Source organism: Mobula birostris, chromosome 3 (assembly GCF_030028105.1).
Source record: "Mobula birostris isolate sMobBir1 chromosome 3, sMobBir1.hap1, whole genome shotgun sequence".
In the NCBI taxonomy this organism is placed as follows: Eukaryota; Metazoa; Chordata; class Chondrichthyes; order Myliobatiformes; family Myliobatidae; genus Mobula; species Mobula birostris.
Window position 1 is genome coordinate 89998036 of NC_092372.1, and position 16911 is coordinate 90014946.

The 16911-nt window shown below is 43.6% G+C and overlaps 1 protein-coding gene across 1 annotated transcript in view; it reads left to right on the plus strand.

Moving 5' to 3' along the window:
• Positions 1-7515: 7515 nt before the first annotated feature.
• Positions 7516-16911, plus strand: part of rab28 (RAB28, member RAS oncogene family) — a 130349-nt gene continuing 120953 nt past the window's right edge. The window contains exons 1-2 of the mRNA XM_072253016.1: positions 7516-8187; positions 11327-11423. Of these exons, the coding sequence (XP_072109117.1) occupies positions 8113-8187; positions 11327-11423 (172 nt within the window). The 5' untranslated portion in view covers positions 7516-8112. The remainder of the gene's footprint in view (positions 8188-11326; positions 11424-16911) is intronic.

The following is a 16911-nucleotide window of genomic DNA, read 5'->3' on the forward strand; positions in this document are numbered from 1 at the left end:
CTCAATTACATATGTCCATAAGTTCATTTTCACCTACTTAAAATTATGAAATTGAAAATCATTTCAATCTGCTTTAACCGATTCTAAACTGCTAACAAAGACACTAAAATAAATATTTTAATTGTCATAGGACTACTTGAGCCAAGATGAACCACTCTGCTTGTGAATTCTCCATAGTAAGCCTTAAAGCAGGGGTGGCTGATCTACGATATGTGTGCCCAAAATAGAATGTGTAAAAACGTTGGCACACGGCATGCAGTGCCATCACTTGATTCTTTAAATCCCCATCCATAATAAAAATGTAATGATCATCTTTACTGCTAGAAGGAAAGCAGATGATTTCTTACAATCTGAGAGCAGGGAGATGTTTTGACAGGAACATCTCACACCTGCTAGGGGGCCAGCTAGACGGTCATGTGATCAAGTGACGTTGGATGATGTATTCTGAAATCCTTGCAGAACTGGCGTACCAATTAGTGTTTGGATAGTAAGCGGACTAGTAGGCATTGGCTTTGCTTTGTGTATATTTTTTCTTTTGTCATTTGAGAGTATACATTTATATTGGTAAAACTACATTACTTGTTTATTGGTGAGATATTTTTAAATTGTGTTTACATTTTTCAACTTGTTCAGAATGCCAGATACACCAGTTTAGAAACAAAACCATTCAAATGATGGGAGAAGTAGCAGAGATTTTCGAGAGGTGGAGTGAAGGGTTTAGCATGATTGAAATGGTTGATAAAGTATTATGAATCTTAAATTTTGAAACAGTGGTGTGCAGGACTTGCTCAATAAAGTAGCATTATGAAACTTTTCATAAATGGGTTTGTGATAAAAGTGAGCAAGAATAAAAAGAAATCATTTCTAAAAAATGCAGCCAAATATTTTTATAACTTTTATTTCAGGTAGTTCCATCTTGATTGCTGCTAATTTTGAAGTTTCAAGGATTATTGCTCAACATGACAAACCACTATGTGATGGGAAATATGTTGAAGAATCACGGCTACAGGGTGCTCCTTTCCTTTCTGAGTTTTCCATACCCAGCACTTTTAATGATTTGCCATTGAGCAGAAACACAGTAAAAGATAGAATATTGTGAACAAACATAGCAGAACAACTAACGACAGGTATTAGTTCATGTAAATTTCTTTCCATTAGTCTTGATAAGGGCACTGATCATTAGCTGGGGAAGCTATTATTGCTTGATTTTGTAGGGGTGATGAAATATACAAAGAACTGGTTAAATTGATAACATTACCTGAAAAAGTTACAGGTGCTGAAATATGTAAGGGATGTAGCAGAAGTTATCATTTCAAAAATAGTTTCTATGACATCTGATGGTGCACCCAGCACAATTAACAAAAATAAACACAAGACATTCTGCTCATGCTGGAAATCCAGATTAATACACACAAAATGCTGGAGGAACTCAGCAAGTTTTAGGGCAACATGGTAGCGTGGTGGCTAGCACAACGCTTTACAGTATCAGCGACCTGGGTTCAATTCCCGCCGCTGCCTGTAAGGAGTTTGTACCTTCTCCCCAGGACTGTGTGAGCTTCCTCTGAGTACTCCAGTTTCCTCTAATTGGTAACTGTACATTGTCCTGTTTGGACTAGGATTAAGTCAGAGCTGTTAGGTGGTGCAGCTCGGAGGGCTGCACAGTATCTCAATAAATAAACAAATAAAAAGCAAGGCAGCCTCTAATGATTCTGGCCTAGAACAGGACTCATAATGAATGGTCCGGCCCGAAACGTTGACTGTTTATTCTTCTCCACAGACGTTGCCTGACATGCTGAGTTTCTACACTAGCACTGGTAGCTCATTCCACACTTTCATGACCCTCTGAGTGAAGAAGTTTCCCCTCATATTCCTTTATATTTTTCACCTTTCATTCTTAACCCACGATCTAAGCTGTAGTCCCACCCAACTTCAGTGGAAAAACAACAGGAATTCTGCAGATGCTGGAAATTCAAGCAACACACATCAAAGTTGCTGGTGAATGCAGCAGGCCGGGCAGCATCTCTAGGAAGAGGTCTCGGCCTGAAACGTCGACTGTACCTCTTCCTAGAGATGCTGCCTGGCCTGCTGTGTTCACCAGCAACTTTGATGTGTGTTGTTTCAGTGGAAAAAGCCTGCTCGCATTTACCCTGTCTATACCCCCTCATCATTTCATACACCTCTATCAAATCTCCTCTCAGTCTTCTACATTCCAAGGAATAACCTAACCTGTTGAACCTTTCCTTATAACTCAGGTCCTCCAGTTATGGCAACATCCGTATAAATTTTCTCTGTACCCTTTCAGCCTTATTTAGTTTTCCTGTAGGTAGGTGACCAAAACTGCACAGTACTTCAAATTAGCCCTCACCAACATCTTACACAACTTCAACATAACATCCCATCTCTTGCCAATGTGCCAAAAGCTTTCTTTACGACCCTGTCCACCAATGACACCACAGTCAATGAATTATGGACCTGTATTCCCTGATCCCTTTGTTCCACTGCACTCCCCAGTGACCTATCATTCACTGTGTAAGACCTACCCTCACTGGTCCTACTGAAGTTCAACACCTCACACTTGTCTGCATTAAATTCCAACATCATACAATGCTTTTTGGCTGAGTAGAGGTCTCGTCTTCAAATGAGTTGTTGATTGTTTGGATCATCTGTTTATGACGAATGATCTTGTCAAGGATTAAATGATGCCATGTGGATTTGTAGATCGATATTTTTTTGCAGCTCCATTTGGGAACAAAAATTTGTCGACTTAAAAGAGCTGAATTAGAAAATACTGAAATATCTGTTAGTGACAGGATCAAAGCATAAAAATCCAGACAATGAGATTGTGAAATTCTGAAATTCCAGTCCTGAAACTTTCAACTGTCTGAAAAATCTTGCAATGGCAGTTAGTAACAGTATTTTCATCGACCTATTCATGTGTCATCCTTTTCAGTAATGAACTTGGTCATATCTAATTATAACAATAGACTGAATGATGAAACTAGTGGTATATGCAGAACTCTCAAAACAACCAAATATAAGCCATATATATAATATTTGTCATAATTGGTAAATGAACTAAAGTCTCGTTTTTGTGGAGGCATTAGTAAAGGATTCTTCATCTCATGTTCTCTATATTTATTGCTTATTTATTTATTATGATTATTTCTTTTTGTATTTGTGTTTGTTGTGTTTTTTGCACTTTGAGTGTTGTCCACCCTGTTGGGTGTGGTCTTTCATTGATTCTATTGTGTTTGTTGTACTTACTGTGAATGCCCACAAGAAAATGAATCTCAGGGTTGTATATGGTGACATACCTGTACTTTGATAATAAATTTACTTTGAACTTTGAAAGTGTGCTCTAACCAGAGTTTTATAAAGTACCATTGAAGAGTGTTATAAGGATTTACCCCTTAATAATAATGATCAGAGAGACTATGTATTGACTGACATGTCAATTGACTGAATATGTATTGGCTGAAGCCACACTCAGGTTGGAGGAACACCACCTTATATTCCGTCTGGGTAGCTTCCAACCCGATGACATGAACATTGACTTCTCAAACTTCCGCTTATGCCCCACCTCCCCCTCGCACCCCATCTGTTATTTATTCATTTATATACACACATTCTTTTTCTCTCTCTCCTTTTTCTCCCTCTGTCCCTCTCACTATACCCCTTGCCCATCCTCTGGGCTTCCCCCCCTCCCCCTTTTCTTTCTGCCTGGACCTCCTGTCCCACGATTCTCTCATATCCCTTTTGCCAATCAACTGTCCAGCTCTTGGCTCCATCCCTCCCTCTCCTGTCTTCTCCTATCATTTCGTATCTCCCCCTACCCCTCCCACTTTCAAATCTCTTACTAGCTCTTCTTTCAGTTAGTCCTGACGAAGGGTCTTGGCCCGAAACGTTGACAGTACCTCTTCCTAGAGATGCTGCCTGGCCTGCTGTGTTCACCAGCAACTTTGATGTGTGTTGCTTGTTTATTGACTGACAAGTAACTTTTATTGTATCAACTAAAGCAGTGGTCCCCAACCACCGGGCCGCGAGCATGTACTACCGGGCTGCAAGGAAACGATATGATTTGGCGATATGAGTCAGCTGCACCTTTCCTCATTCCCTGTCATGCCCACTGTTGAACTGTCTGCAAGAATATTGTCAATATTAAACAGGTCTGCGGTGCGCAAAAGCTTGGGGACCCCTGAACTAAAGGACTTAAGGTGTGATATTAGAATGCACACAGTACATGGAATAAGGTAGCACAGTTAGAGACTGGCAGGTATGATGCTGTGGGCATCACTGAGTCGTAGCTGAACCATCATAGTTGGGAGCTTAACATCCAAGGATACACCTTGTAACGAAAGGATAGGTAGGTAGGCAGAGGGAATAGGGGTTCTTTTGGTTAAAACTGTAATGAAATCCTCAGAAAGAGGTGATATAAGATTGGAAGGTGCAGAATCTGTGTGAGTAGAGTTAAGAAACTGCAAGGGTAAGAAGAACTTGATAGGAGATATGTACAGGCATACAAACAGTAGTGAGGATGTGGGATATAAATTGCAATGGGAGATAGAAAAGGCAAAACGTAATAAGGGCAACATTATGATAGTCATGTGGAGTTTCAATATCCAGATAGTTTGGGAAAATCAGGTCGGTGCTGGATCCTAAGATAGGGAATTTGTAGAATGCCTATGAGATGGCTTTTTAGAGCAGCTTGTGGTTAAGCCCAATAAGGAAAGGCAATTCTGGATTGGGTGTTGTGTAACGCACCAGATTTGATTAGGGAGATTAAAGTAAAGGAACACCAGGAGGCAGTGATTATAATATGATACAATTCACCCCGTAGTTTGAGAGACAGAGGCTAATGTCAGATGCATTAGTATTACAGTAAAGAAGAATGGGGAAATATTGCAGTGTCCAGATGTGCAAAGCCAAGAGAGCTACACACACACACACTCAAGGCTGTAATTGCTGCCAAGGGTGCATTTATTATATATGGACTTGAAGGGGGTGAATATTTGTAATTAATTTAGATCACTCTGTAGAGATCCGTTTTCACTTTGACACAAAAGAGTCTGTTTTCTGTTGATCAGTGTTAAAAAAAAAGCCAAACTGTAACTTAATGTTATAAAACAATAAAACATGAAAACTTCTGCGGATTTGGGGGGGGGAAGAAACACTTTTTATAGGCATCGTATAAAAAGAGAAATGAGAGTGGATATTAGACAGTTGGAAACGACGCTGGAGAGGTAGTAATGGGGGAACAAAGACTTCAGTCTTCACGCCAGAAGACATTGGCATTATGCCACAAATTTGTGAGTACTGGGAGCAGAAGTGAGTGCAGTTGCTATAACTAAGAAGGTGCTTAGAATACTGTAAGTTCTGAAGGTAAATAAGTCCCCTGGACCAGACAGACTACATCCTAGGGTTCTGAAAGAGGTAGCTGACGAGATTGTGGAGGCATTAGTAATTATCTTTCAAGAATCACTAGCTTCTGGAATGGTTCTGAAGGCCTGGAAAATTGCAAATATCACTCCACTCTTTGCTAAGGGAGGATGGCAGAAGAAAGGAAATTATAGGCCAGTTAGTCAGATTTCAGTATTTGGGCAGATGTTGGGAGTCCATTATTAACAGTGTAGTTTCAGGGTACCTGGAGGCCCACGATGAAGTAGACCAAAGTCAGAAGCAAACACTTGCCAGACAAATTTGTTGGATTTCTTTGAAGAATAGCAGGCAGGATAGTTAAAGAAGTCAGTGGATGTTGAATACTTGGAGGCGGTCTTGGACAAGGTGCCTCACATGAGGCTGCTTTACAAGATAAGAGTCCATGGTATCACAGAAAGACACTGGCATACATAGAAGGTTGGCTGACAGGCAGTAGGCAAAGAGTCGGAATAAAGGAGGCCTATTCCGATTGACTGACAGTGCCTAGTGATGTTCCACAGGGGTCATTATTGGGACCAGTTCTTTTCATATTATATGTCACCAATTTGGATGATGAAATTGATTGCTTTGTCACCATGTTTACAGACGATACAAAACCAAGTGGATGGGCAGGTAGTATGAGGAAGCAAGAAGTCTGCAGAAGGACTTAGACTGGAAAAATGGGAAAGCAGTTGCAGATGGAATATAATGCAGGGAAACATAAACACAAAATATTTTGCAGATGCTGGGGTCAAAGCAACAGTCACAACAAGCTGGAGGAACTCAGCAGGTCAGGCAACATCCGTGGAAACCATCAGTCAATGTTTCAGGCCGGAACCCTTCATCAGATGATCGTTTCCACGGATGCTGCCTGACCTGCTGAGTTCCTCCAGCTTGTTGTTAGTGTTGATGAAGGGAACTGTATGGTCATGCACTTTGGTAGAAGGAAAAAAGACTTTTTTCTACCTGGGGAGAAAATTTTAAAAAATCAGAGGTGCAAAGAGACTTGGGAGTTCTTCTGCAGGGTTCCCTAAAGAGTTACTTGCAGATTGAGTCGGTGTTAAGGAATTTAAATGCAATGTTGCTTTTCATTTCAAATGGACCAGAATATAAGAGCAAGGATGTGATGCTGAGGCTTTAAAAGGCATTGGTCACACCACTCTCAGAGTATTTTGAGCAGTTTTGAAACCCTTATCCATGAAACGATGTGTCGGCATTGGAAAGGGGCCAGACGAGGTTCACGAGAATAATTCCGGTAATGAAAGCGTTAACGTTATGAGGAGCGTTTGATGGCTCTGAGCTGTACAGTTACTAGTTCGTTTACAAGAATGAGTGGGTGGGAATCTCATTTATATCTATCTGACAGACCTAAATAAAAAGAATGTTTCCTATCGTGGGTGAGTCGAGGACACAGCCTCAAAATAGAGGAGTGTCTATTTATAACAGAGATGAGGAGGAACTTATTTAGCTAGAGGTAGTGAATCTGTAGAACTCATTGCTACCGATGGCTGTGGAGGCCAAGTCATTAAGTACATTTAAAGCACAGGTTGATATGTTCTTGAGCAGTACGGGTGGCAAAGGTTACAGTGAGAAGGCAGGAGAATGGGTTTGAGAGAGATAATAAATCAGTCCATTCTATATGGAATGGCGGAGCAAAATCGATCAGCCGTACAGCTTATTCCCATGTCTTACGGTCTAACTAGCGTTTCAGTAAATCAATATCATGAAAATTGAGTAAATATGCCACCAGATTTCTCGTGTCCTAACCATATTTACACGAAAGGGGGAAGTTATAATTACTGTTTTGCGGCACACTTCCACGTGAGATCCGTGGAATTTTAACCAATAACTGGCTGTGATTCCCAACCCCTCGTTTCAATGTAAATAAACGAAAGATTAACTTGGACGGAAGGTTATCGACCTCCAATCTGTGTTCTCTCCCCACAGGCGCTGGCGGAGCAGCAGCACATCAGGACGTAAGAATTACCAATGGAAGCGACGACACTCCGCCAGCGCGTCAGCAGCGCGGCCCCGCTCGCTCTCGCCGAGCAGCAACTGCGTGAACTCTCACCCCTTCATCCCTTAGCGACCAATTGCGTCAGACTGGAAGAGCCCATCGTTCACAGAGGGAAGAACGTAGTATTGCACATCATTATAGAGCAAAGGCGTCGAGACAGTACATGCGACTATATGGTTACCAAAGAAGGTTCATAAACTTCTTCCAATCACTGTTATGCTAGCTGTATTCCCTCCATCGCGCCCGTGACCGAACGATGTGAATTCGGAATGCTACTCCCCATGTCTTGAAACGTTTCTGAAAATGGACCCTGGCAACGGCGAGCTCCAGCTGTGAACGCGACGGGATCCGGAGCGGAACCCGGACCGGCCGACCACCAGGATCCGGAGCAGAAACCGGACCAGCACTCCAAAAGCATCCAGAGCAGCACACCACTAGGATCCGAAGCAAAACCCAGACCAACACTCCAACAGGATCCCGAGCAGCACACCAATAGGATCCGGAGCGGATCCCGGACCAGCTCACCAACAGGATCCAGAGCAGCACACCAACAGGATCTGGAGCGGACCCCCGGACCAGCAGATCACCAGGATCCGGAGCAGCACACCAACAGGATCCGGAGTGGAAACCGGACTGGACACCGCGTGGTCTGCTGACAGCGGCGCTCAAGTGCCGGCGACATGTCCGACTCCGAGGACGAAATTCAGGACCGTCAGCTGAAGATAGTCATCCTTGGGGATGGCGCGTCGGGAAAGGTGAATGGTGGCGATTAAAAGCCCTGAACATATGGGGCCCGTCTCCCATTCTGACCGCCTTCACTCTGCATGCCTCATTCTTCGTCAACCGCTGGTCTGTAACCACCTACCCCCTTCAGTCACCATAAGTCTGCCACCATTGGGCCCCCAAGCACCCTGACCTCGGCTTCACATCCCCACTCCTCCCTGCCATCTTGTTTCTTCCCTCCCACCCTCCCTCCTAACCCTCATTCCTCCTCCTCAACCCTGTTTCTTCCCTCTCCCACCCTCTTACTTCCCCCTCCCACCCGCTTATTTTCCCCTCTCCATTTCCCACTCTTCCACTCTCTATTTCCATCTTTCTCCTTCCACTACCTATTTTCGCACCTTCTCCCTTCCTCTGACTATAACCCCCTCCCCCTCTGATTACACCACTATTCCTCCTCCCAATTCCCATTATCCCCACCATTCCCCCTGTCCCCCTCCCGCCGTCCCCCCCCACGCTGTCCCCCCCCGCCGTCCCCCCCCCACGCTGTCCCCCCTCACCCTTCCTCCCCATGCCGTCCCCCTCTCACCATTCCCCCCATCCCCTCCCACCATTCTCCCCAGGCTAACTCCCTCTCAGGCTATCCCCTCCCACCATTCTCCCCCCCCCAGGCTAACCCCCTCTCAGGCTATCCCCTCCCACCATTCCCCCCTACTATCTCCTTCCCACCATTCCTGCCATGCTATCCCCGTCTCAGAATTCCACCCATGCTATCTATCCCCCTACCATCCCCCTCACTATCACACTCCACTGTTCCACACCCTTTTTGCACTGTTCTGACTCAAAATATTACAGCCCCATTACTTTCCTAAAGTATTGCTGCCTTGCACTATTTCCCAACTTCCAATATTCTCCCCCCCCCGATTTTCCAACCACTTGGTTACGATTACTGCCGCTACAATTTCAGCCCTCTTTCAGTATTCCCAACTATTATGTTCTCCCACTATTTTTCCTCTTTCTCATCCACAATTCCATCCCACTGTGCTAATCCTCCACTCCGCTATTCCCCCCCCACCACTGTAATCTTCCTTACGCTATTCCCCATGCTTTATTGGTATTAGAATTTGCTTATGATTGTCATGTGGACCAAGATAGAGTGAAAAGCTTGTCCTGCACTCTGTTCATGTGGATCAAACCATACGCAGTGCATTGAGGTAGAATAAGGTAAAACAATAACAATGCAGAATAAAGTGTAAAGTTACTGGAAAAATGCAGTGCAGGTAAATAATAAAGTGCAAGATCACAATGTGGTAGATTGTCTGGTAGTCCATTTTATCATACAAGATGCCCATTCAAATGTCTGAGAATTTTGCAATAGAAGATGTCCTTGAGCTTTCAGGCTTTTGTATCTTCTGCCTGATTGCAGAGTGGAGAGGAGAGAATGTCCTTGGTGGATGGGGTCTTTGATTATGCCGGCTGCATTACTGAGACAACTGGCAGTATGGACAGAGCCCCAGAGGGGAGGCTGCATCCCGTGTCCATACTGGCTGAGGTGTGTCCATTACTCTGCAATTTCCTGCAGTCACGTGCAGAACAATTGCCATTCCAAGCCGTTATGTATCCGGAAAGAATGCTTTCTATGCTGTATCAACAAAAATTGGTAAGGGTCGATGGGGATGTGCTGAATATTTTTAGCACCCGAGGAAGTAGAGGCATTGGTGAGCTTTCTTGGCGATGACATCAATGTGGTTAGACCAGACGGGTTATTGGTGATGTTCACACTGAGCAACTTGAAACTCTCAACCTCAACACTTGATGTTTACAGGAGCATGTTTTCTGAAATCAGTGATCAGCTCTTTTCTGAACATTGATGGCAAGTTGTCATGGTATCATGTAACGAAGGTCTCTACCTCCTTCCTGTACTCCGACTCATTGCTATTTGAGATGCGAACCATTACAATGGTAATACAACTTGTAGATGGAGTTAGGGCAGAATCTGTCCGCAGTTATGAGTGTGCTGGAAGTAGCGTCTGAGAATGTAACCTTGGAGAGAGCTTCAGTGTTTAGAATAGTTGTTGTGGAGGTGCTGCTGCCTTGCCTTACTGGTTTCAGTCTATTGGACAGGAAGTCAAGGGTTCCCCTCCCTAAAAATTCCTTCTGCATTAATACGCCTCCCCACTATTCCCCACAGCACTAATCCACTTTCTCTTACTATCTCCCCATCACTATTCCCTCTACACTAATCTATTCTCTCACTATTGCCCCCCCAACAATTCTGGCTCACAATGATATCCCACTATTCCCTCTTCCTATTATTTCCTGCACCAGTCTCTCTCTGTTCCCCCATCCCACTCTGCCCTCTCACACTATTTCCCTTTCCCACAATTTTCTCCAGCCCCATATTATTCCCATCCCCATCATTTACTCCTTCCCACTATGTCCCCCACTAATCCACTATTAACCCACTCGCACTATTCCCACTTGCAAATAATACCCCACTGTTTCCCTCACTATTTTTTCCTTACTGTTCCCACTCTCACTTTCACCCTACAAATCTCTACCTCTGTTCCCATTTTCTCAGTATTCCTCATTTACAATGTTCCCTGCATTTTCTCCCACTATTAACCCCCAACATTCCCCCACCCACTAACCCTCCTACTGCTAACCCTACACCTTCCCTTTCCTCCTCCCTTCGCCTCCCCTCATTTCTCCCACTTCCATCCACCACCTTTCAGTTCCCCACACCCCCTTTCCGCTTCTCATTGCACCTGTTTAGGACCATGTTCTTTGATGCTCAACATTCTCCTCTCATTCCCCTGTTTGCCCTACGGCTTCCCTGACCCCTGTCTTCACCACCTTCTCCCACTTAATTTCCTGTCCCGCTCCATCCAATTTACCCTCCCCTCAGGCCAACCCTCTCCTTCCACTTCCTGTCTCATCTTCTCTTTCCTTCCCATTTGCTTCGGTCCTGCTGCTCCTCCCTCACTTTTCCTCCCTGTTCCTTTGCTTTCCCTCATATTGCTTTCTTTTTCAACTCTATTTTCAATTTTCTGCTCCTGATATCTTTGCACTGTGATCCCATCGCCTGCCCTCCTCTCACGTTTTATTACTTTGTAATTGTCCTTGGTAATTTTATTAGGAATGTGTCTTAAGATGAATGCTTAACTGTTACAGACCTCTTTGGCAATGCGTTTTGCGCAGGAAGCTTTTGGAAAGCAGTACAAACAAACAATTGGGCTGGATTTTTTCCTGAAACGAATATCTCTACCAGGTATGAATATTCAAATATGTTGCATGTCATTTTCAGTATAATCAGTATTCAATGGAATGTTACTTAGAAGTCTTGGAGAACAGACTGGTGCCTGAGATTGGTGAAGAATTTGCCAAGGTCTCCTGTGACCTAAATTGGCATTGTGGTCAGACAGGCCTCCAGTAAACCTTTGACAGAAGTCAAAAACCACTCGCCCTACTATTGAGAAACACTGAAAATAAAAACAAATAATGCCAGTAAATTAAGACTTTAAAGTATTTTTAGAACTTTAACAACTTTGAACAGCCCTTTAACTTCTTTAAAACATTCCTTTAGAACAAAAATAATTTAAAAATAATGTAACATACTACTTACTTTACAATTTTCTTTGCAGCCGCACAAAAGAGTTTATGGATCCTGGCATAGGATTACAATTTTAAATTCCCATTTTAAATATTGGGGATTTCTTAAATATGTGGTCTGCCTCTGAACTCCGTATAATGTAGTTTCGGATTTCTATTAAGTGCTTCTCTTGTGCATTCTCATTCTATGAAAACCTGATTTTATTTCTACCAATCTTCAATACGTAATTAAAATGTGCACGATATTTGTTTATATCCTTGTAAACTACCCTATGACAAATAGAAAATATATTGTTATTTTACCGATGAATGTGTTTCCTCCCTTTACTGGGGATGAGATAAGTTCGCTTTTATTGGGGGGAGTTTGCAATGGGATTGCTCTGGAAATGAAAAAGGTTACCATCTTGATTTTGTACTTTGTAGTCATGCCCACTAGAAGCGTACAAATCCTTGGAATTTTCCAATATGAATCAATGAGAATTACCTTCTTCCTTTCTAATGCTCAGAAACACACATTTACTCATTAGTTCTCTAAAATTTCATCTGTAAGTCCATTAGAACATTTCTTCTCATTTTGGTCTTAATACAACCACTTAACTTCCAGGACATCAATGAAACAGTAAACACTCTACCGGTTTCCCCCGCCATCTGAAGGTAGAGCGTCCCTATGAAACAGTTCGTAAGCTGGAGTGTCGTAAAGCGAAGAAGCAATTACCATTTATTTATATGGGGAAAATTTGTGAGTGTTCGCAGACCCGAAAATAACCTACCAAATCATGCCAAATAACACATAAAACCTAAAATAGCAGTAACATATAGTAAAAGCAGGAATGATATGTTGAATACACAGCCTATATAAAGTAGAAATATGTTTTCACAATCATTGCGCACTTTTCTCCGTAGCGAAAATCTCACGCAAGCGCCATTGGCAGAAACACTCTCTCCAGTAATCTTTAAGCTATGAAGCTGCCAAATCATACCAAATAACACATAAAAATACACAGCCTATATAAAGTAGAAATAATATATGTACAGTGTAGTATCACTTAAGGGAATCGTGAAGACATCAAGCACAATGATGATAGTGTGTTCGGCTGAGTTGTTGGAGTCGCTCCAGGCAGCGAACCGATACCGATCCGCGAAGCATGCAGGGGTACAGCGGTGGCTGGGACGCACCCAGCACATCTTTAAAAAAAAAAGCTGAAATAAACAAGCTAATTAATTAGGTGCCGCCCGGCATGTACATGTCAGCCCAGATCAGAGGTGACGCAATCAGCAATCGCCTCTGATCTGGGCCGATATTTACGTGCTGGGCGGCACCTAATTAATTAGCTTATTTATTTCGGCTTTTTTCTTAAAGATGTGCTGGGTGCCTCCCGGCTACCGCTGCATTCTCTGCGAATCGGTTTCTGTCCAGGACGCGGTGGTTGGGGTGGTGGGACACTGGGATGTCACTCATCGTTGATCAGGGCAGGCAGGTCATCTTCTCCTATGTCTGCCTGCCTCGATGTCGAAGGTCGAGGTTCGTCCTCTGCTGTGGCTGATGTGGATGGCTCGCTTGACTGCTTAGCCTCGCGCATTTTTCTATCATACATTTCTTTGTAAGCACTCAAACCATCCTGCCAATATGCCCTAAACCAGTGGTCCCCAACCGCCGGGCTGCGGACCGGTACCGGGCCGCAAAGCATATGCTACCGGGCCGCGAGGAAACGATAAGATTTGGCGATATGAGTCAGCTACACCTTTCCTCATTCCCTGTCACGGCAACCGTTGAGCCATTACGCATGTGAGGTCATTACCCACGCGTCATCCATGTCAGCGCGGGAAGGAGATCAACTCCTCGAGCTTGCAAATGACGGCGGGCTGAGAAGTATGTTTGACATAACACCTCTGCTGGCATTCCGGATCAAAGTCAAGTCCAAATATCCTGAGATAGCCATGAAAGCACTGAAAATGTTGCTTCCAACATATTTCTGCGAAGCAGAGTTTTCTGCAATGAATGCAACGAAAACTAAATCACAGAATAGACTGGACATAAGGAACCCCCTTCGAGTATCGCTGTCTCCCATCACCCCTCGACGGGACCGTCTTGTTGCAGGGAAACAAGCCCAGGGCTCCCACTGATTCTGCGATATTGGTGTGTTGCAATGATTTTATATGTTCATACAGGGAAAATATATGCTGTGTGTTTAATATCCAAATGTTACTTAAAATGTTATGATGCTATTGACTTATATAACCATATAACAATTACAGCATGGAAACAGGCGATCTCTGCCCTTCTAGTCCGTGCCGAACGCTACTCTCACCTAGTCCCACCGACCTGCACTCAGCCCATAACCCTGCATTCCTTTCCTGACAATATACCTACCCAATTTTTCTTTAAATGATAATATTGAACCTGCCTCTGCCACTTCTACTGGAAGTTCGTTCAACACTTACTGCAAGCTCCTCTGATAATCAACTTATCACTATATTCATGCGAGGAAAATATGCGCTGTGTGTTTATATTAAACTTGTTAGATAAACCCTTCTAGAAACGAAACTGAGTGTATTAGCCACTTTTCACTTATATTCCGGCCGTGATTAACACCCCACCCCCCCCCGAACAGAATCACCAAAACGATTTGCAGGAAAAATAAATTGGGAGGCGCACACAGGATACGCATGCGCACTGGTGCCTGCGCAAGGCTTCGTGGTCATTGTAGTCTTTCTCTGGGTAAACACAACGCATTTGACTGCCACTCTTGTCCGTTGGCAATCCTACTCCCCCCACCCGGGTCGGCCGGTCCTCAAGAATATTGTCAATATTAAACCGGTCCGCAGTGCAAAAAAGGTTGGGGACCCCTGCCCTAAACCGACGTACACTTTCAAAATTAAAGTCGTACTTTATCATTGCAGCGAAAATCTCAGGCAGTCGCCTCACGTTCAGTTCCTGGACGACTTCAATTCCACTACTGCATTCGGTTTTGATTGTTATCCTTTCCTCATTCAATTGCATCAGCTCTTCATTTATCAGTTCTTGGTCATTGGATGCCAAAACTTCTTCAACATCATCTTCGTCAACTTCCACAAACCAAACTCACTTTGTCCTTACTTCATTCACCGTGATGTCCAGTTTTACGCTAAGTGTAACACCCTTACGAGCTCTTCTAGGCTTTTCCGAGACCTTAGAACTCACCTTGCTCATGGCTGCTCACAGCACATGTTTAAGCAATGCCGGCGAGAATGCCGTTCTGAATCCGAGGGAGAGCGGCTGCTCGGGGCGTGCGCTGTTTTTTTTTTGCGCGCTGCCTTTTATCGCACGCTGCCTTTTTTCATAACAGTGAAAACACCTTCTGTTAACGAAAACAGGGAACTAATGTAGGTCTTTCGTAACAGCGAGGTTTCATAAAGCGAATGTTCGAAAAGCGAGGGACACCTGTATTTGAAGACTGTTCATTCCTGATAGTTTTAGAGTAGGATATGGATATTGAGGAAAATATTCTCCAGTACGTTGTATTTTGAATATTATTTGTGAAATTTAAATATTAAATACAGTAAAAATAACTGACAAAAAAGAGAAAAATTATGCCCTGAATGTGCTTGTCATTTCTAATATTGTTTCATTATTAAAATATGGTCTCAAAAGTTGTTCTTTAATTCTTGCATTTTTTTGGAGATTATTATGTGAACTTTATACTTGGTTTGTCTCATCATCTATTTCAACAGTGGAAAGGTTTGAGTTAGGAAATTGGAATACAGGTTTCCCCTGCCATCCAAAGGTAGAACGTTCCTATGAAACGGTTCGTAAGCCGAAATGTAGTAAAGCAAAGAAGCAATTACCATTTATTTATATGGGAAAAATTTGTGAGCATTTGCAGACCCAAAAATAACCTACCAAATCATACCAAATAACACATAAAACCTAAAATAACAGTAACACGTAGTAAAAGCAGGAATGATATGATAAATACGCAGCCTATATAAAGTAGAAATACTTTTCCACAATCATTACTGAGCTCTTCTCCGTAGCGAAAATCTCACGCAAGCGCCGTCGGCAGAAAATCTCACGCAAGCGCTGTTGGCAAAAACATGGCGCAAGCCCTGTCCAGTAACCTTTAAGCTATGAAGCTGCCAAATCATACCAAATAACACGTAAAAATACACAGCCGATATAAAGTAGAAATAATGTATGTCCAGTGTGGTATCACTTACCAGAATTGGTTCAGCACCGAGCACACTCATGGTGGTGTGTTAAACTGAGTCGTCGCAGGTTGGGTGGTGAGTGGCCCCCACCCTCCAGGCCGCCGACAGATACCGAACTGCGAAGAGTGCAGGGGTGCAGTGGTAGCCAGGAGGCATCCAGCACATCTTTAGGAAAAAAGCTGAAATAAACATGCTAATTAATTACGTGTCCGGCGGCACCTAATTAATTAGCATGTTTATTTTGGCTTTTTTCTTAAAGATGTGCTGTATGCTTTCCGGCTACCGCTGTATTCTCCGTGAATCGCGGGGTGGTGGGACACTGGGGTGTCATCTCGTCGTCTGTTTCCATTAGAGCAGGCAGCTCATCTTCTCCTATGACTGCCTGCCTCGATGTCGAAGGTCGAGGTTCATCCTCTGCTGTGGCTGATGCGGAAGGCTTGCTTGACTGCTGAGCCTCGCGCATTTTTCTGTCATACAGTTCTTTATAAGGAAGGATTCAAACCATCCTGCAAATATGCCCTAAACCGATGTACCCTTTCAAAATTAAAGTTGTACTTTATCATTGCAGCGTAAATCTCACGTAGTCACTTTTGGTCCGTTCGCTACTGCATTCGGTTTCGATTGTTGGCCTTTCCTCTTCCAATTGCATCAGCTCTTCATCTATCAGTTCTTGGCCATGGGATGCCAAAACCTCTTCAACATCATCTTCATCAACTTCCACAAGCCAAACTCACTTAGTCCTTACTTCGTTCACCACGATCGAAACGCTTAATTATGTCTAGTTTTACGCTAAGTGTAACACCCTTACGAGCTCCTTTAGGCTTTTCCAATACCTTAGAACTCATCTTGCAAACGGCTGCTCACAGGCACGTGTTTAAGCAATGCCGGCGAGAATGCAGTTCCGAATCCGGGGGAGAGCGGTTGCTCGGGGCGCGCGGCGCGCTGATTTTCCCAGCGCG